The 21,933-nt window shown below is 37.2% G+C and overlaps 1 protein-coding gene across 1 annotated transcript; it reads right to left on the minus strand.

Annotated features, from left to right (window-relative positions):
• Positions 1–438: 438 nt before the first annotated feature.
• Positions 439–19,633, minus strand: LOC107749057 (cullin-3-like). Its single transcript, XM_016564107.1, has 16 exons — positions 19,368–19,633; positions 16,618–16,853; positions 15,658–15,682; positions 14,106–14,308; positions 11,596–11,710; positions 10,468–10,696; positions 8,573–8,718; positions 8,304–8,480; positions 6,555–6,725; positions 6,365–6,472; positions 6,108–6,232; positions 4,798–4,894; positions 4,581–4,712; positions 2,626–2,812; positions 1,608–1,753; positions 439–1,447 (listed from the first exon to the last, which is right to left on the minus strand). The coding sequence occupies exons 1-16, from the start codon at positions 19,428–19,430 to the stop codon at positions 1,316–1,318; spliced, it is 2,292 nt and encodes a 763-aa protein (XP_016419593.1). The 5' UTR covers positions 19,431–19,633; the 3' UTR covers positions 439–1,315.
• Positions 19,634–21,933: the final 2,300 nt, after the last annotated feature.

Below are 21,933 nucleotides of genomic sequence, written 5' to 3' on the forward strand. Positions count from 1 at the left end.
ATTTAGGCCCAGCAGGTTTAGTTTGTTAATGAGCTGTTGTGGGATTATTGTGTTGAATGCTGAGCTGAAGTCGATGAACAGCATTCGAACATAAGAGTCTTTGTTTTCTAAGTGGGTAAGAGTCAGGTGGAGGGTGGAGAAAATGGCATCGTCCGTGGAGCGTTTTGGACGGTATGCAAACTGGAGCGGGTCAAGTGTGTTGGGGAGATTGGAGTTGATATGGTGCATGACTAACCTCTCAAAGCACTTCATCATGATTGGGGTCAGTGCTATGGGACGATAGTCATTCAGGCAGGACACAGGTGACTTCTACCGGAATAAATAAATTATACATATCAAAATACATATTTTGATATGTATAATTTCACACTGCTATCACATTTGATGTCCTACCAACCAGGATCCTCCATTGAGGAAATCAGAACAAGACAAAAAGTCTGACCCAAAACGGCCAATCCTTTTATTGTTTTTTTTTTCCTGTATTTTTCTACATTTAATGATGAAAACAAGGCCCTGTACAGTTCACTTCAGCATTGAGTACAATAACAATTATTTTACAATTTATACACATTGAAATATAATAATGCTGAAAAAACACAAACTGCGCCCCATCCCTGTTTAAACTGCTTTCAAAGGACCCATCAAAATAAAACGCTTTTAAGTCATCTTTAACAATTGGCCATGTTAGACATGAAAAAAAAAAAATACAGAAAGGGAAAAAAGACAGCCAAACCACCATTTTATATGCTGTGTAAGTGTTACTCCATCAGCCTTCAGTAAAAGCATGCTTTGAACCAAACGCTACACCCCTTTGTCACTCAGATACACATTTGGCAATCTTACAGGTAAAGCACTGATGGCGAGAACCTGTACATCCAAATCAGGTGCCACAGACGCAAACGCACTTACCTTCTGAGTTATTTTCTTATATCTGTGTATTTCATGATATGAATGGTCGTAATGATATCCAATGCTCGGAAATTGTGTGGCTTACTGTATTAATTCGGTTGTAGGATTGTGAAGACACACACAAAAATAACTTCTCTCATAGAGACCAAGACCTTCTGTAAAAGTGTTGAATCTAATCCAGTGGAAAGCGTCATGGGAATCGAAAGGAACAATTTAAAACAAGTTCATTAGAAGATGAGAGGTTTCTTCTCAGTTTATTCCCAGTACGAATGACAACAAAGGCAAAAAATGCATAAAATAAAATAACATCCCATGTGAGGTGTGTAACAAAGTCCCAAAACAATACTCGCTCGCTCACTCGCACTCTCACTCGCTCTCTCATGCCAGATTTAATTGCGCTCCTTGTTCATGCTACGTATGTGTACACTTTGCGATCTTCTGGTGTTCTTGCCAAGTATTCTCTCTCGATAAGTCCTTCAATACGCTTTTTAATGACCACAGGACTGGGAAGGAATCGCACCTTCAGCTGCTGGGTTACCTAAAGACAAAAACACACAGGATCAAACTGAAGTTCTATAAACAATTGTTCAAAGAAACAGGAAAGAGATTACATCACACTGTTATTCTCAAATAACATGTTCAAGCGTGGCTGAACATTTTTTGGATATTTAAACTATTTCCACAAACAGTCTCCACACCTCTGCTACTAGAACATTGTGCTGCATCTTCTTTCTGGACTTCATGATCCGAACGATAGCCGCCTCAATCTCGTGTTTCCTGTCATCGTCCACTTTCTGTCGCGTCTCCTTCCTCTCAGGGTCCGATTCTCCCTGTTTGGCTGCAACTGCAGAGACGTGACACACAGGTTACAGAAAAACACTTTCCAAACGATTAACTAGCAGAACTGTTGAAAAGTAGCATGGGTGTAGGTCTAAACGATGCTGTGTATAACGATACTTATTATCCTGAAATACTGTATTTGTGAGGAAAACCACAATACAGAGTCATAATATGACATTTACAAGGGATGAGCGACATGCAAAAATGTATGTAACAATGGTCTTGCAATTTTGGTCGTTTAACAGTATATATAAATAAAGGGATGCGCCAGTAACAATAATTAACAGATTGTTATGGCCAATGCTGAATCTGAATCTATTTGTAACAAAAATAGTCAATAAATTGTCCTTTAACACCAAGATTAAATTATTATAGATTATAGATTAAGCAAATTCACACTTGAACGATAGAGGGCGCAAGATGAACATGAGAAGCTGCATTCTGGATATCAGAAGAACAGGACACTGGAGAAGCAAGTTCAACACTGCAGAAATCACAGTCTGTCTGCTGTCTGTATTTAATCAGCACATGCATTATACACATGCATTTTACTATGAGCATAATCCAAATGAATTGCTTCACAAACCCATCTTTTATTATATATTGTAAAAAGAATTATATGTGTGAGAAAAAGTAATCCAACGCAAAGAGAGTGAGTTGTAAATATAAAAGCTGTTATTTGAATCTGTAAATGATTTTTGTAGGATCATGTGACACTGAAGTGATGGAGCTTTGCCATTACAATAATAAATACAATTTTAATATATATCAAAATAGACAACATTGTTATTTCAAGTCTTTTAAAGATGAAAGCTAAATTGTATTTGTATGGGTTTTGCTGAACAGTTCTACAGCATCGGTCAAGCTGACCGTTACCTGTTTGAATCTTGACTCTGTGCAGTCTGGAGGTGAACTGGTCATTGACAGTGAAGACGTGGCCGCTCTCGATCTCTTTAGACTTGGGTTCTTTGGTGAGGACTCGCTGTGTGGGCTTTCCACAGGCCAGAGACTGCAGCGCCCGCACCAGCTCTCTCTCCGGGATATCCGTCTCCTGCTGGATCTCCTGCCAAGAGCGGAAAACAGCAGGGACATGTGGGAAAAGTACAGCAATGCCATTTAATTCAATGTACAGGCTGATTAATAAGTACTATGGGTGAAGGCCAGTACAACTGTTGCCTATTCTGGAACCAGTGCCTACATTTTTTATATGAGTAATTATAGCCATTGAACATTACAGAAAAAACATTATACAAAAGCTGTCACTGGGGCGGTCAGTACCTTTGAAAAGGTACACCTTTATACCTTATTTACCCCTAAAGACTGCATATAAGTTCCTAAACGGTACATTTTAGTACCTTTTGAAAGACCTAAACCAGCCAGACCTAAACTGCAAATAATCAACAACTTTCAATTTAAGCAATCTCAAAACAACATTTACTTAAACCCGTTATAATGAATGTCACGTTTAGCTGTGCCTTGTGTATATATAGTGAGTTTGGGGATGTTTCTTTCTCTGTCAATACTCAATTTGAACAGAGCTGTCAGTTATTATTCCTCACTTTAAACTTTATCTTGTGCATTAATTTTCATTATAAATTTATTAGTAATAAAATTGCAGGGTTTGTACAGATAGTTTAAAATTAAATTTTAGGACTTTCAAAGACTTTTCAAGCACTACTTTTTAGGGCTGTCAAAAAAAAAATTCGAATTTCGAATATTCGTCGAATTTAAAATAAAAATCCACATTCGAATGCAAAAACATTGCATTAGAATTTCAGGTGTGCGTTAAGGAGGCAGCCTTATCAGTGGCTCACGAGATATGATGACGATGTAAGTGTCATTGCATTTTAATGTTTTTGTTAGCCTATCCAGCTGAAGCCACTAGATGCGGCGCTGCTACGTTGTTAATTACAAATATTGCGGGAAAAGAGAACAATCAATGCTGAGAAGATCTTGTTTACGTCAAAACTGAAACCAAGCCGTTCACACAGAACGCATATTTCGCACATTTTTTAGAGGGACATCTATCACCGTTGCACTCGCGTCTCGCACAAAAGAGCCACAACTTTGAAAAAACATCTCTCGAGACTTTATGGCGGGTTTTTTCCCCATCCCACTGCAAACTCGTGTTTTTAAATGAAAAATTTACTCTTCGGCCCTTTGTATTAAACTATGCATACATACATGATGCTGTTTTGTTTATAGTTGTTTAAGCAACTTAATTATAATTGGTTTATAAACATTATTTTAAACATTATGCATTTTTTTTTCATAGATAGTCATGTTTTCTTATGCTTTGAATAAACGTGCATTAGTAATATTTTGCTCGATGCGCCCTCTTGTGGCCTCAGGAGAGAAGCCAAAAGCTTTTCTTCACCGTAACTGAAATTATGCATTTTAAATAAGAATATAATTCGAATTTTGATCATATTTAAGTAAAAAATTTGAATTTAGTTTTTCAGCCATTTTGACAGCCCTACTACTTTTTGGATTTCAAAGACTACAATCAGAATCTAATTTTTTAAATTATGCTTTAAATTCTAAAAAAAAAAAACAAATAGATAAAAATATACTAATAAAAAAATGGTACAAAAAATGTGCAGCACATGCAAAGTATGCAACTTTGAATATGGGAACATTAACAAAGAGCTTTCAGCACTGGAACCAGTTAAGTAATTATTATATTATATTATTATTATTATTATATAAAAATCTCACAACTTGTTCGCACTAAAACTATTGCTTATATTTTAAGAATACGTCCATGAAACATGCTTTTCTAAAGCAGAGAAATTGCCCAAGCTTTGCAAAATGTGGCACGAGTGCAGTACCTCGAATGTGGATTTCTCTCGGTTGTTGAAAAGCATGAGGATTGTCATCTGGAATGTGGAAACCTGCAGGATGTGCTTCCTGGTATTAGAGCCTGTGACCTGAGCCCCACCGACCATATCCGAGCCATCCTCCTGAAGAAAGACGCAAATCAAATTATCACAGCTTAGATTATAAGATAAGTAAATTCTTTGGAATTCTTCAGTGACTGCTTGATACCTTTTTGATTGGCCCATAGAAGGTGGCATTGAGGTCTGCTGAACCCATGTGATGCTGTAATGTGAGCTGCCTACCGCTGTGCTTGGCTAAATAAAATCTGCAACGAAAGAGTTAAGTGGCCGTGAACACAAACAAAACTTCTGGAGTGACTCTTAAAGTCAAAGTTCTTCCCAAATGAGTTAAAAACTGGAACAAAGCTACTGCAAAATACAACAACCAACACCTTCTAAAGACCTCGAAAGCATGTCTTGGTGAAGGGGGGATGCTACATTTGGGAGTCGCTGACTGGGTCGGCCAGTATCCTGTCGTTAGCACCCTCACTGTGAGGTCGACACCACCTAAAGACACCTAAGAAGAAAACACGATTAAACCCCATTCAATCTCAATCCACTGTAATCACTACACAGTCTCACTGTAATGTGCAACTGAGGCACTTATTCTGGTCGAGTACCATCTGCACCTCACCCCTGTCGACGTAAGGTGCTGCCGAAACTCATCCATGGTTGTGTTTGAGATGCTCATGTCCCTGAACATGCCTTCCAGTTTAGATGTGAACTGACAGCCACACTCTGTCTGTGGAACGAGAAACGTCACATGAGACACATACAGTGTTAGGGCACGCTGAGCCTCCGCTCTGTACAGCAGCAGATCTTGCCTTTAGCTTCGAGATCATGTTTTTCTCTGAGTCGTCGGACACGCTCTTGTTGGTGAGGAGTCTTCTGGCCAGGTGCTGCTTGTAGTAGCGCTCAAACACGTCCTTCTCCTGCATGAACCTGAAGAGCACCATGGCTTTATCCAAGATCGACTCCACCTCCTGCTCCGTCAGCTAAAGCCCAGACAAACAACAGAAAAACACCTTGGATTAACTACTGACTTCCTATATGTAATCTATAGCAGTGTTTCCCAACCTTTTTTTAGTCGCGGCACCCTTTGGAAATTTTAACAAACCTGTGGCACCCTACAACATTAATTTTGTCACAATATTTGAATTTCTAACTTCGATATGATAATTTGAAAAGTATAGATATTCGGTACAACAGGGAAGAACTGCAGAATATAATGTCATACAGATATTTTTAATATTATTAAAAAAAATTGTCCATCAATGGTGGCAATCAGTAGGCTAATTTCTAATGAAGAGACCAATTTATATGACAGATTTTAATGTAGGCTTTTATACATATGTAAACATTATTTAATTACCATTATAACTAGCTATCTCACAAATTTTTGCTCACTCAGTGTTTTTTTATTTTACAGTGGGGTAATTGTGGTGCAGTAGCACTACTGCAAAATACAACAACCAACACCTTCTAAAGACCTCGAAAGCATGTCTTGGTGAAGGGGGGATGCTACATTTGGGAGTCGCTGACTGGGTCGGCCAGTATCCTGTCGTTAGCACCCTCACTGTGAGGTCGACACCACCTAAAGACACCTAAGAAGAAAACCCAATTAAACACCATTCAAACTGTCCACTCTAATCACTAAACAGTCTAACTGTCCAGATTTGCAGTAGTAACTGAGGCGGCAAAAGACTTATTCTGGTTGAGTACCATCTGCATCTCACCCCTGTCGACGTAAGGTGCTGCCGAAACTCATCCATGGTTGTGTTTGAGATGCTCATGTCCCTGAACATGCCTTCCAGTTTAGATGTGAACTGACAGCCACACTCCGTCTGTGGAACGAGAAACGTCACATGAGACACATACAGTGTTAGGGCACGCTGAGCCTCCGCTCTGTACAGCAGCAGATCTTGCCTTTAGCTTCGAGATCATGTTTTTCTCTGAGTCGTCGGACACGCTCTTGTTGGTGAGGAGTCTTCTGGCCAGGTGCTGCTTGTAGTAGCGCTCAAACACGTCCTTCTCCTGCATGAACCTGAAGAGCACCATGGCTTTATCCAAGATCGACTCCACCTCCTGCTCCGTCAGCTAAAGCCCAGACAAACAACAGAAAAACACCTTGGATTAACTACTGACTTCCTATATGTAATCTATAGCAGTGTTTCCCAACCTTTTTTTAGTCGCGGCACCCTTTGGAAATTTTAACAAACCTGTGGCAAATGAACTTTAATATGCATTATAAAGAGGCAAGATGAAAAAACAAAAACCATCGAAAGACAGTAAGTTACCCTCAGACATACATTTATATAAACTCTTAACCCTAATTGAATCGCGATTTGAATCGTCACATATTTAAATCGATTTTCAACCGGCTCGCGGTTAATCGTTACATCCCTAGTAATCTACAAACATTTAAAGGGGTCATATGATGCGATTTCAAGTTTTCCTTTCTCTTTGGAGTGTTACAAGCTGATTGTGCATAGATAAGATCCCTGAAGTTGCAAAGACTAAAGTCTCAAAACCAAAGAGATATTCTTTATCAAAGTTAAGACTCTGCCACGCCCCCCTAAAACGGCTCGTTCTAACACGCCCCCACATATCTAGGTCACTATGTGGGAATATTTGCATAATGTGCCCAAATGTGCACGCAAAGAAAGAAGGCGTGGTTTCAGTAACCGCAGTTAGTGTTGAAGCAGCCATGTCAGGGAGATGCTGTGTGTTTCTAGGCGAAAGCAAAAGCACTTTATTTGGCCTTCCGAAAGTAGATGCATTTAGGAATCTTTAAGATTACTTACAACAGAACAGCAATGCATTTTATGGACGACCGTTTCGTGAACCTAGGAGAGGAGGTAATTCTGACTTTGCTATGATAATCTGGCGCTTCTGAATCAGCTACTGTTTTGTTATTAGTTTAAGTATTTGCTATTGACTGTTCAAATGCGGAGTTTTGCGCATCATGTGTGTGTGAGAGAGAGCGAGAGAGAGAGAGACAAGGTCACTTCACAGTGGAGTCAGCTGTCTTAACCGTGGCTTGTGTACTGCAAACACATACCAGCTTCATCACTGTGTCTGTCACGGGACTCTGTTCCCCTTTCGGGCTCTGTTTTTACATTTATTTTGAAAGATGAAGCTTGCGATTATGGTAAGGGGCGTTACATTTCCGACAGGTGCTTGTGGTGTTCGGCCAATCACAGTGCACTGGGTCAGCTGGCCAATCAGAGCGGACTGCGCTTGTCAAAGGAGGGGGCTTTGTAGAAAACGAAGCGTTTGAGAGAGGCGGGGCATAGAGGACCTACAATAATGTACAGTATTTGAAAAATAATGTGTTTTTTGAACATTAAAGCATGTCAACATATTCTGTTACACCAAATACACAAAATAATGATCTTTAAAAAAGCATCATATGACCCCTTTAAAAAAACTGCTATGCACTAATGGACAAAGGTTTTATAAATGACATATGGAATATTTAGGAAGGTTTAGTGTTTTAACTACTAATAATGCGTAGCAAAACAAATCCTTCCTTTTCAGTCATCCACAATCTACACTAAACGATCGATTTTAGGATTTAAGAACTGATACTGCGTTGCTCCAATGAAGATTTTGAGGCATGCTTTCTATATTGGAAAGCGTCCACTAATCATGTGACTAGAGAAACTGACTCACTCCTTTCACTCCTTTCTTCAGCTTATCGTCAATGAAGAGCGAGAGATACTCGGGCGAACGAGAGTTCAGGTTCAAGAAATACTCGAAGTCCCCTGCAATGGTCTGCTTGAATAAACGGTCGTTGTTAAAGGACTCTAGCAAGAAGCGATCAAACCGTGACTTCAGATCCAGAAGACCCTAAAGGAAGGAAGAAAGAAAGAGGGAGGTTTGGATATAAAGGTCTTCCCCACATCTCACGTGTTCTAGGAGTTAGATATTATCTCTATTACCTGGATGTAGTCAACAGGGTTCTTGCCTTCTCCTTCCTCAGACACCAGAGCTTTGCCCTGCTCCCTCAGATAGGAGCTCATACACTCACACATGGTCTTCAGGCCATTCGGCACTCTGCTGAACAACTTGTACATGCAGGCCAGATCTGCACACACAAGCATGAATATTATCTCTATAATATCATAAAAGCTTCCAAACCACTGATGTCGACTTCCTGTTAACCTTCTATTTAACGTTCATTGAATGTTTCATTCAAGCTCACTGAATGTTCCAATTGGAATTTAGGAACAAAATGAACTCTTAATCTTTATATTTAATTTATCAAATGCTTTTTTCTTTGCTTGTGATAAATAAAAATTCTTCTGACCATTAAGCTACACAGACACTTCTTTCAAAAATGTGTTTCTGCATAGTCACAACTATGAATACGATTATGTGACTCGTCTTGTATTTAGTGTTCTGCCTAGTGTAAGAGTACGGTCACATTAGGAGACTAAAAAAGGTCTGTTGTGAACAGAGCAGTGATGTATGAACAGTGCTCAGACAGAAGTCACTTTCAAACTAGGGCTGGAAAATTTGATCAATTAAGTATTATTTTTATCATTGAAAAACACAAGACGCAGACAGTGGAAAGGGGAAAATTATGAGACGCGAGCTGAGTTTCTTTTAACTTGAGTGCCACATTTTTAGAAAAATACATGAGACGTGAGCACAACGTCCAAACGCGTCCTTCAAGAGCATGTTTACACAGAAAAAACATGAAAAAGCAGCATGGTGAAATGCAAAAACGAAAAAATAAAATAAATAAATAAATACTGCTTTAAGTTTGATATTTCATATTCCCATGATGGTCACAGGCTGAAAGCTTCTGGCATTTTCTTTGTTTTTACAAAACATTTACTGTTAATAATAATCTACTTTTGTTATACTTTTAGTATTTGAATTTGAATTGCCTTGAACTTTTGAGTTGACCTGTAAAACTCAATGTCTACATTTTTTTCTAAGAAATATTTAGCATTTTTTCTTATTTTGTATTACTTCTGAACATATGTGACCCTGGACCACAAAACCAGTCTTAATTGTCAATTTAGAAAAATTTTATATACGCCACGTGAAAGCTGAATAAATACACTTTCCATTGATGTATGGTTTGTTAGGATAGGACAATATTTGACCGAGATACAACTATTTGAAAACCTGGAATCTGAGGGTGCAAAAAAAATCTAAATATTGAGAAAATCGCCTTTAAAGTTGTCCAAATGAAGTTCTTAGCAATGCATATTACTAATCAAAAATTAAGTTTTGATATATTTACCGTAGGAACTTTACATAATATCTTCATGGAACACTATCTTTACTTAATATCCTAATGATTTTTGGCATAAAAGAAAAATCTATAATTTTGACCCATACAATGTATTGTTGGCTATTGCTACAAATATACCCCAGTGACTTAAGACTGCTTTTGTGCTCCAGGGTCACATATAGGTCATGTTTTAGGCAAGTTTGGACAATACTTGTCTTCATATTTCATGCATATTTTCTGCAAAGATATTTAACGAGTGAATTTGTTTTACATTTACACTATGCTGAACTTCATGTGTGCTGCACTTGGAACAGAACTTTCTTTAACCAGATGGTTAATAAAGTGAATGTTACCTGAATCATGTTGCAAGTTAAGTTTGTAAGTTGACTAGTTAAAAACATTTTTGTAAAAATCAAATTCTTTATCTTGAATCGGTCAAATGTTAAAAACCAGACTGTTTAAAAATGGTGATAAAACTGACAACTAACATTATAAGAGGACCTTCTCATTCCAGCTCTTTAACCACTAAGCTTTAGCACTGATGTAATGCAACAGTAATAATAAATGACTGAGATGAGGACAGTGCACCTTCCGTCTTTCCATTCTTGAGCATGTGCACCAGGCCCGAGTTCTCCATCTCTACAATGGTCTTCATATGTTTGGAGATCAGCTCTCTCTCCACCACCTTCACAATCGGCTCCTCCGTCGTTTTATCCAGGCAGTGTATCACTCGCTCGATCTCCTCGTTTATCCGTGCCTCCACTTTCTTTATGTACACGCTTGCACTATTCTCGGCTAAAAACTTCTGACTTTCCATCTGAAAAAGATTAATAAAATTAAAACAAATTAACAGGGTTAAAGCATAATGACAAACAAACGGAAAACATCACATTAATAAAGAAATTATTACATATTCGGTCATTATTTACTCACACTTATGTCACTCTAAACCCCGTTTCCAAAATACTTTTGAGGAATCTTCACATTAAAGTCTGGTCAATTCAACATTCAATTTAATTCAACAGTAGTTAAGAAAGAAAGAAAGAAAGAGTTTACAGTAGGGCAGTCATGCTGCGATCGTTTCCGCACGGAGTCTATTTCTGTTGTGCTGCACATGCTGAATTAAAGTGACAGCGCATTATTCGCGGTAAAAATTTACATGGATTGACATGGAAATTTAGTAATTACACCATAAATGCATATAATTAAAGTCTACTGTTTCACAGTCAACACACATGGAGAAAAAAAAAATCCCTGGACACGGGATTTTTTTTTTCTGCCATATGTCTATTCTAGAGACATTTTGTTACACCTTTACTTAGTGATTATTTTGCCTTATGTCTGTTCTAGAGACATGTTACAGCTTTTTGATAAAGCTCTAATTGGTTTTCTTTTGGAAATATGTTTCAAATTCACACTGAATGCATTAATGACTGTAAAGCATGTCTGTGTGTGTCAAAATCGTGATTAAAATCGAAATCGCAAAATTGATCAAAGAAATCGCGATAGTTTTTTTTTTCAATATCGCTCAGCCCTAGTTTACAGTATACAGGTTTGGAACAACATAATAGTGCGTAAATTATACCACTGATAAGCAGACAGCATTTTTATTCTTTGGGTCAACTTTTACTTTAAAATGCTAATATACACATTCACTGTGATACCAACTACAAACCCTCTGATAGAGAAATAATAATGCAATAAAGTGTAACAAACCTGAAAGAATTCAGCAGACATTTCTAAGAACGGGGCCTCGAAATCCTCTTCATAGACGGACCGTCCTTCCAAGCCCAAAATCATCAGCATCTGACAAGCGTTACGAATGGCACCCCTGAATGAAGACAAGCACTTATTACAACATACACTAAGAAAACTGCAGCTACTTTTCCCATTGCATTTAATAACCAGTCTGAGTGCTATGAAAAGCAGCAAATCAGAAATATAGTTTTATTTTTTTACACTTATACTTTTCAGTTTGTGACTTTGTGTCCTTAGTCTAAAAATGTATGTTTTATTACATTTAAGGCCATAAAAAGTCTCAAATATCTTAAATTGTATGACAAACATCTTAATAATCATTTTGAGAGGTCCTAAATTTGGAGATGGAAAACATAACTGTGGTGATACAGCCTAATGTGTTTGTTAAACTTCAAAAGGCTGATTTCATTAAATAAATATGAGCGCATTTCACAATTAACTTTTTTGCGTCAGCTCGGGTCATCAAATACAACTTTGTTTAATTCTAAATGGTGGCAGTTATAATTCAGTTAGTTTTGCCGTTCTGTCGGTTTGGTGCTGGCTGTGCATTATGACTCTCCACGTGATTTTTTTCACTATTATTATTATTAAAGCAATATTGTATTTTCTACTTGCTCTCCTTTGCATTATTAACGTGATGGCTTAAATGTACGTTGTATAATGTGCCCTGGCAAATACATATTAAACAAGAGATGACTCAGATTCATGACTTAATTCCTATTGTATCGGATTACGTTGTTGTGTTGAGTTTAATATGTTTCAACCGGACTCAGAATTGTTTAATGTATTCTTGGAAAAATGTGCATATGGACATAAATGTTGGCATTTTTAATAATTTATTATGATGTGGTGATTTGAGGGAAATGACTGAGTAAATTAAGATAATATGCTCAAATATACTGGAGATCAAAGACTATATGTGACCCTGCAGCACAAAAGCAGTCTTAAGTCGCTGGGGTATATTTGTAGCAATAGCCAACAATACATTGTATGGGCCAAAATTATTGATTTTTCTTTTATGCCAAAAATCATTAGGATATTAAGTAAAGATCATGTTCCATGAAGATATTTTGTAAATTTCCTACCGTAAATATATCAAAACTTAATTTTTGATTAGTAATATGCATTGCTAAGAACTTCATTTGGACAACTTTAAAGATGATTTTCTCAATATTTAGATTTTTTTGCACCCTCAGATTCCAGATTTTCAAATAGTTGTATCTCGACCAAATATTGTCCTATCATAACAAGCTTTCAGATGATGTATAAATCTCAATTTCGAAAAAATTGACACTTAAGGTTTTGTGCTCCAGGGTCACATATAAAAAGAGATTTGCCGGAGCGTATTGAGCGTTGAGCGCATTATCTCGCGAGTCAGCAGTCTGAGTGGCTATATAAGTTACAAACAAGTAAAATGTTATTTCTTTGTAGATTATATAATGACAACTTGGAAAACAGACAAAACAGAAAAGGTAAGAAGCATTATTTGAGAAAAGGCCATACTAATTCTTCAACATTCTTTTGAAGAATGTTGGTAACAAAACAGTTTTGGTTACCATTAGGGCTGCACGATTATGACAAAAATCATAATTGTCCGAAATGAGAGTGGGCGACTGATGACAGCAACTTCATGCTTTAGCAAACTATCCCTTAAATGAAACAAACACCACTGTCTCTTGATTTGTTGAATCCATTTCAAAAATAAAAATATAAAAAGAAATAAATCATTACGTACAATTAAATGTAGACCTTTTTACTTTCTCTAAAGTATGTCACTGGCTAGTTTGACTTTTAAAACCATAAATTTGACATTAAAATGACATATTACCTATTTTTCTTTATGTAGAATGTCTTAGCACTTTTTACACCCCAAACTCAGGCCGTCCTAGCCAGAGGGGCTCATACTGTTGTGTTTGCACAAACAACGGAGCAGAAAAGTGGGTACTTATGAGGCTCATGAATTTAAATCACAGGATAATTGGCAAAAAAAAATAAAAATTCTGGCATTATTGTGTGCACATTAGCAAAGGTAGGGTTTGATAGATTTAAAGTAGTGCTGTCAAACGATTAATCACGATTAATCACATACAAAATAAATGTTTTTGTTTGCATAATATATGTGTGTGTGTTCTGTGTTATATTTATTATGTATATATAGACACACACACATACAGTATATATTTTGCAAATATTTACAAGTCTATATTTATATTCATATAATTTATATTATAAATAAATATATTTCATATATAAACATTTTTCTGAACTATATACATGCATGTGTGTGTGTACTTATACATAATAAATATACACAGTACACACACATATATTATGCAAACAAAAACTTTTATTTTGGATGCGATTAATCGTTTGACAGCACTAAAAATTGCCATATTATGATGACTCGCACACAGTTTTCTGCATGGTCTACATGTTTGACGCTACTCAAACAAAACAAAGACGCCCACCTGTCCACCACCTCTCCTCTCCTCTCACGGGCAATCATGTCGAGTAAGGTCTGCTTCAGATGGTCCCGAACGCAGCCGTAACGAACCACCTGGTCTCTGAAGATGATGAGACCTAGATTATAGACGTTCTCTACGTTATTCTGCTGAACATACACCCGGTCCTGTACAAAGACAGAAGGGGAGAGAGGCAGAGAAGAATGAAGCTAATACAGAAGATAAAGCTCTTCCAAGCAACAGGCAATTTGGTTGGAAATATAATACACAACTATCCAGAAGAAAAAACTAAAATATATTTGAATTCCCAAAAAGAAATACCAGTGCTTGCAAGTTGTTTAAAAGCCAGCGGTCAGTTATATATTTAGTTTATTGTGGCTGATGTTGTTGCTATAGCAACCGCTTCTCTATCACTTTGTTTTTACGAGAAATGATCGTGAAATGCTTATTATAAACACTTATGTAAGGGTTATGGTTACAACATTTTTGCTGCAAAGAAATCTCTTGCCTTAATCACTTCATTAAAAATCACTTAATGGTTTTCACGTAACTGGGCCTAGAAATCTTTACTGATGCATCAGAATTACACAGGCAGGCTATTGCACAACAAAAATAGCCCCATAGTACAGTCTAGCATCCAAGTTTGTTTTCAAAAGTATTTTCCTAGTAACAATATAAATATGATTCAGCGCATAACTGCATCAATTTAATAACTAAAAAAAAATGCAATTAATAGTCATCTTTGGCTTGTTAATTAAGGTGTTTGCAAGGCACCCTTAAAAACTGTTTACAATGTTTTGTAAAATACATAAATCCATGAAGTGAGCAAAACATTTAGGTGAGATAACTGCAATGAGAGTCAGCTAATGGGGAAAATTACCCCACCTTTTCTGAAATGAATTTCAGGCCTTGGAAAAAATGTGTGATTTCTCAAAATGCCTGTTACGTTGCAAAGAAGCAAGCCATCAAGTTTTGAAATGACAGGAGAGTGAGAAAATTATGACATAATTAGTATTTTTTAGGTGAACTATCCCTTAAACGCCCCCCTGCTGACAGATGCAGACACACTCACTGACACTCACTCAATTCTCCAGCAAATACATACAGTGATGGCCAAAATTATTAGAACACTAGTATTTTCATCAGCTAAAAATTGGTTTTAAGTCAGTTATTTCTATCTTTTGCTGTAGTGTGTCAGTAGGAATTCAAAGTTTACATTTCCAAACATTCATTTAGCCATTAATTGTAATAATCCAGTGAGATTCTTGTTTGCTCCACACAGAGATCTGATCTGATCATCATCAGTCTGTCTGGAGTGACATGAAGAAACAGAACAAACTGAGACAGACTCAATCCAGAAGAACTGTGGCAACGTCTCCAAGACGCTTCAAGAAACCTACCTGCGAAGCTCCAGTGCTGTTAAAAGTTTTAGGCACTTGTGTAAAAATGCTGTAAAATGAGGATGCTGTCAAAAATAATGTCATAAATAGATTTTCTTTATCAATTAACTTCTATTAATAAGCTCCTCTCTAGTGTTTTCCTTTTATAGCTAACTAACCAACTGTGAACACTGGATAACTTTCCTGAGGTAAATGTAACGTTAAGTGACTTAATGTTCACAAGCGGTTTTAATTGTTGAAACTATTGAAACACTAAATGAGTGATTACTAGAGGCATGATGTATCTCAGTAGTGTACTGTATCTCTCAACATAACTTTGGCTATTCATTCACATTTATTTTGTGCTATAACTTTTATTAAAGTGAAAGAGATGATGCCACTTGAACTGAAGCAGCTAAAGCCATCTGTCACGCCACATTTAAGAGATTCAAAACGGCATTTATTGTTTGATTATCATGATAAAACCTGGGGGAAAAAAGGGGAAAAGACTGCGTTAACAGCACTGTTTTTAAGAAGTGAGATTGCATTAATGTGTTATTATTGCATTATTATTACATAAATTCAAAATAGAGTCTGCATGCTGTCCGACACGTTTCCGCTGCCTTTTGATTGACAGGATATAATCAGCCCTGATCATCAGTTGATTTAAACGACTGTCCGATAGTGCTGATAATTGCTTTTATCGGGCAATACATCGGTGCATCAGAAACAAAATAAGCTGTGCACTTACGGTCAAAGAGTGAATTTGCATTTTCACTCAGCCCATCTGCCTTTTTTCACATTGGTCTAAACAGACAAACTGCACGAGAAAATCTGAGTAGATTTTTGTGCTGAACATTCATGATGGTATGAGATGGTGTTTATCTCCTCGACACATTACTTTCTACCCCTTTTCACTGAACTGGTGTTGGATCTTCCTGTAGCTAAACAGTAGAGCACTGCATTAGCAACGTCAAGTTCACAGGATATGATTCTCTGGGCATGCATGAACCTCAAACAAAAGCATCTACCAAACGCATAAAAGTACATGTACATGCATCGTTTCTCATGCCAGATCTGGTACTCGGCCAGGGGATCTGCCAACAGAACGGTTCCAGGTTAGACACCGTCACCCTCACCGTGGAGAAGAGGCACGACAGAGACATCTGGCTCTTACTTTGTTGATGAGATGTTCTGTGACCACCTCCCTGAGGCCCGTGTAGAGCTTCTCTCCGTGCTTGTGCAGGACCATGGTGTAGGCGTTCCTGTAGAGCTCCTCAAAGCTCAGCCCACTGTTGTTTTTCCTCTGAATCTCCTGGATGGCATTTTTCAAGAGGTCCCAGATGTTGTTGACATACTTCTCATCCATGGTCATCTGAGATGAAGCAGAGAGAAGAGAGGAAACCATTAAGGGAGAAAAGGTGATACATGAAGCTACCAACTGTTTGAGGGTTACCAAATTCAAATGTTATGCACTCTTTTACCCTTCCTTTTAAAGGGATAGTTCAGCCAAAAATTAAAACCCGTCATCATTTACTCATCCTCATGTTGTTCCAAATCTGTATGAATTTCATTCTTCTGTTGAACACAAGAGAAGATAATTGGTAACCAAACTGCTACTGGTAGCCATTGACTTCTATATTATTTTTTTCCCCTCTCCATACTATGAAAGTCAATGGCTACCAGCAGCAGTTTGGTTACCAATATTCCTCAAAATGTCTTTTTATGTTCCCCAAAAGAAAGTGAGTCATACTGGTTTGAAACGATATGAGGGTGAGTAAATGAAGATAAAACTTTACTTTTTGGGTGAACTATCCCTTTAAGGCCGTTCACTCCAAGAACGATATCTATAATGATAACTGTAAAGTTTGAATGATCATCCCAATTCTATGAGAGTAGGGAAGTCCACACAACCAACCCTCTACATTGCGAGTAAATCACTCGCATATGCGACTAAATCTTACTCTGGGCGACTAAATAATGTCTAACATTAGCCATTGGCTAATAAATTCTTAGATTTTACACGCCAGTATGTGTGTGAGAGGCGTTCAACACAGATTTTCACTCGATAAACACGCTGAAGGTTAATGACACAGAAAAATGTCAAATAAAAATCACTTTGATTTTAAATGACAATAAACCCATTGACAGCAAATCAGAATCCATTCTGCTTTAAAGAGCTCAAGCATTTAAAGCAGCTGATGACAAAACTGCAGCGCATGCAAACAGAATGTTATTGTCCGCTGATGTGGATGCCAATATAGTTTTTACTGTTGGTATGAATGGTTATTAAAGCTTTATAGTCATAGTTATAATTACAGTTATCATCCTTGGTATGAACGGGCTTTTACTGTGGCTCAGCAATCAGCATAACCTTGAACTGCAAACTGGTTAGATTATCAATCTAACCTAAATGAGACAATGCACTTTGAAAAAAAAAATGTGTGAACGTGATTGCATTTCATAAGATAGTATCAGACCAATGGCATTTATCGTAAAGAAAGAAAGCACAATCAAGCAAAACATTCCACAAAAAGTTCAACAGGTCAAAATGCAGACAGAAAGTACTGTGCCATTCTGAGCTTATCAATCGCCCATAGTTAACATGACATACTCCGCAAAGACACCTGTGTGAACTTTAGGGGAACAGCAGCTGATGCATCCAAGTAAGTTAATTCTAAGAAAATATACAGCATCATTCTGTATTTGTTTGATCGTACAACACTCTTTTTGTTGTTTTATGACACTCGTACATGGTAGTTTACCATATCCATAGTCTACTGAGGCAAAGCAAGTTAAACACAAAAGTCTTGGCCAACAGGACATAATAAAAGGGAGTTGTCTCAGTTTTGAGTATCTTAATAAAACACTTATCCCCATGTGTTCTGGGTAGTCCATATTGGCTTGACATAAAACTGTCAAGTAAAATCATGTGAACATGCAGCTCGAACCGATGTGGACAAATCAACAGATGTGATTCTGAATAAGAGTTGCCTGATGGCAGGAATGATTCATCATTTTCTCACGATGCCCCGTTTTCCACAAATACCCCATCATCTGACGTCACGGTCATTGATAGTCATGATTTTACAGCTGACAAGAGAATCTCAATGCATTTTGGTTTTACAGTATATTGACTGTTTAGATCAGGGGTGGGCGAACTTGGCCCTTCCAGGTCACTTTCCTTCAGAGTTTAGCTCCAACTCTAATCAAACACTGCCTGAACCAGCTAATCATTGTCTTCAAGACTACTAGAAGGCTACAGGCAGGTGAGTTTTATCAGGGTTGGATCAAATCTCTGCAGGAAAGTGGCCTGGAAGGGCCAAGTTTGCCCATCACTGGTTTAGATCAAGGCGATTGCACATATCTACATCAAACATTATAGCAGCATTAGTGCTACTGAACAAGTTTCTTCGCTGGCAGTAACTTAAATGAGTATCACGTCATACCCACATCAAACGGTACATGTATGACGCAAAACCTAGTCACAGACAAACCGACCCCCCACAAACAACGTTACTAGAACACATGTTTTGATTAGTGACACATTTACTGTTGATTGAATACGCTCACCGAGGGAACTTATGCAATAAAACCAGCGTATTTGGGTCACTACGCATTTATTTGTGATCATCTGCTGCTGTTAAACAGGTTAGCCAGCTAGCAGGCTCGCTAACTTGTGTCATTAGTTATTAGCTTGACATAAAAACAACGCAAGAGCTTCTAACCCCAGATCAAAGTGACGCTTCCCTCATGATGGTTATTTGATTATTTGTGGGATTTGGGTAAACACAGAGGCGGTGTGAAGGGATTTGTTCACACAGGCCTGTCCGCTCGGATCCCCGGAGCTCGAGTGACGGTGTCGCCGGCTCGGAGCGCTCATACTCACGGGAAAGGCTCGTATCCTCATCTTGGTGTCTTTTTTAGTGCCCCCTTTGCTGAGATTTGACATGTCTGGCTTATTCCCCGCCGTTGTCTCCTTTCACATGAAAGTCTTCTCTGACAAAAGACGGGGAACAGGTATAAAGAGGCAGCGCTGAGCCCCGCTTGACCTTCTTTATGAGTCTCACTCTTCGGACTTGTTGACAGGCGCTTCGCGTTCTGCTACTTTTCTTGCTCCTAGAGATGGCGGACGCGCAAATCTCGCAGACTCTCGTCTCACCACCGAGGAAACTCTCGCGAGATCTCACACATATACTGCAGACCATTGAATATATTCAGCCTGGAAAACGAGTTAGAAACGTGTAATGTGATTAATAACTGTATTTCTGATAACGTAAGTGTTATTAGCTAAAAACTGTTGTTGTCGAAAAAGCTGAAGGAGGCGCTTGACGGCTCAGAAAGCCAAATCCTCCGTTGAGTTATTAAAATGACATTTTGTCTTATTTCTAGAGATTGGAATCTAATTATTTCTGATATACAAATTAAAATCTTCCCATCAGCAACAGCTATTAAATGAATTAATAACTTGTCTTATCCATTACCACAAATGGTCCAGACATACCTGCGCTGAGAAAAGTGACACGTATCACGTAATGATACTGAATAATTATAATAATAAACGTTAATAGCCATTAAATTGAGAACACAGTAGTGAAATAGGAGTATTATTGTTTAAAACCATCAAAGTTGACCAATTAGAGATAGCGTCCAGACGGCTAAGCCTCACCCATTTCTTCATGTCAATACTTGTGCATTTGATGCAAACAATATATATATATATAAAAAATCGTATAAGTTATCATATCACTCATCTTTTGTTTTTCCTGTCAAGGAATCTGGCATTGCTCTGTCAACGTTAGCTACATGTCAATTATAATTTAAATTATTTAAATTTGGTTATTGAATCCTCCTAGTACAAATACATTATATGCTTAAGTGTTAATAATAAAAGATATGATACTGAATAACTATAATAATAAACGTTAATAGCCATTAAACTGAGGACACAGTAGTGAAATAGGAGTATTATTGTTTAAAACCATCAAAGTTGACCAATTAGAGATAGCGTCCAGACGGCTAAGCCTCACCCATTTCTTCATGTCAATACTTGTGCATTTGATGCAAACAAAATATATATTAAATCACTCATCTTTAGTTTTTCCTGTCAAGGAATCTGGCATTGCTCTGTCAACGTTAGCTACATGTCAATTATAATTTAAATTATTTAAATTTGGCTATTGAATCCTCGTAGTACAAATACATTATATGCTTAAGTGTTAATAATAAAAGATAATTAGCCTACAAAGGCTCGCATTAAGCCGTCAAACAAAAAATAAAATAAAATAATAAATAATGACACCACAATAATGCTATATTTTAAATAATTATTATAAAATACATTTTATTTTATTTTATTTTTTTGTGAGCAAAATAAAACAATTAAGGTTTGAAGGTCCAATACAGGCCCAATACAGACATAAGAAGAAGAAAAAAGAAAAAGAATAAAAATGAAAATATAATCAACCTTCTTTATCTCCTCTTAACAAAAACACAGAAAGCTTTAAACAAAACGGCAGGTCTCTCTTATATTCTACCACATCTTAAACTCTGTGAAAACAGATTGAAAAGCACAGAATAAAGCAGCTCATCCTTCGGTCTGTGACTGGAACAGCGTTAGCTCCAGTGACCGCTGACACTGAATACACTCAATTAGAAGACAAAGAAAGAACATAAAATAAAAACACCTAACGTAGCTAACGTTAAGTAATAGTGAATTGATAGTGTTAATTCTTTGTCTAAGTTCATTTATACATACACTACTTTTCAACTAGGCTACTAGCTACTATTAAAGGTGCCATAGAATGCATTGATACAATATTTTAAATTGTTCTTGGAAACACAGGGAAAATATTTTTCTAGGGTCTTTACACCCGTCTGTATATATTTAAATTACTTAAATTTCTTATTCAGGGATGCATGTACCATATTCCCATATATGTCTCTTTCCACTGCTCCTGTTTTTGTAATAAACCTACATCCACCATTGGCTCTAGGTTTCCAGGGTGGACTGCACATGCAGCTTGTCTTCAACAGTGTTGTGGGTAACGCATTACAAGTAACGCGAGTTACGTAATCAGATTACTTTTTTCCAAGTAACTAGTAAAGTAACGCATTACTTTTTAATTTATAAGATCATATCTGAGTTACTTTTTCAAATAAGTAATGCAAGTTACTTTTTTCCCCCAATTTATTGATTGCAGCTCTCCTGTCCCCATGTTGAGAGACATAGTCATAAATCATACAAGTCAAACACACATCAGACTGGACCGTGTGCACCTGCTCACCTTTCATGAAAGAATGACAATCAATTACACAAAACATATATGACTATTAATGCAAATGAATCAAATAAATTTATTTAATAATTAAAAGAGCTCAAATTAAACCGCAAGTTTAGACATTTTTAGTCTGTTTATATGCATGCATTTGTATTCATTTAAATAAGTTAATAA

This window comes from Sinocyclocheilus rhinocerous, unplaced genomic scaffold (assembly GCF_001515625.1).
Source record: "Sinocyclocheilus rhinocerous isolate Xijiao unplaced genomic scaffold, SAMN03320098_v1.1 scaffold1522, whole genome shotgun sequence".
Lineage (NCBI taxonomy): Eukaryota > Metazoa > Chordata > Actinopteri > Cypriniformes > Cyprinidae > Sinocyclocheilus > Sinocyclocheilus rhinocerous.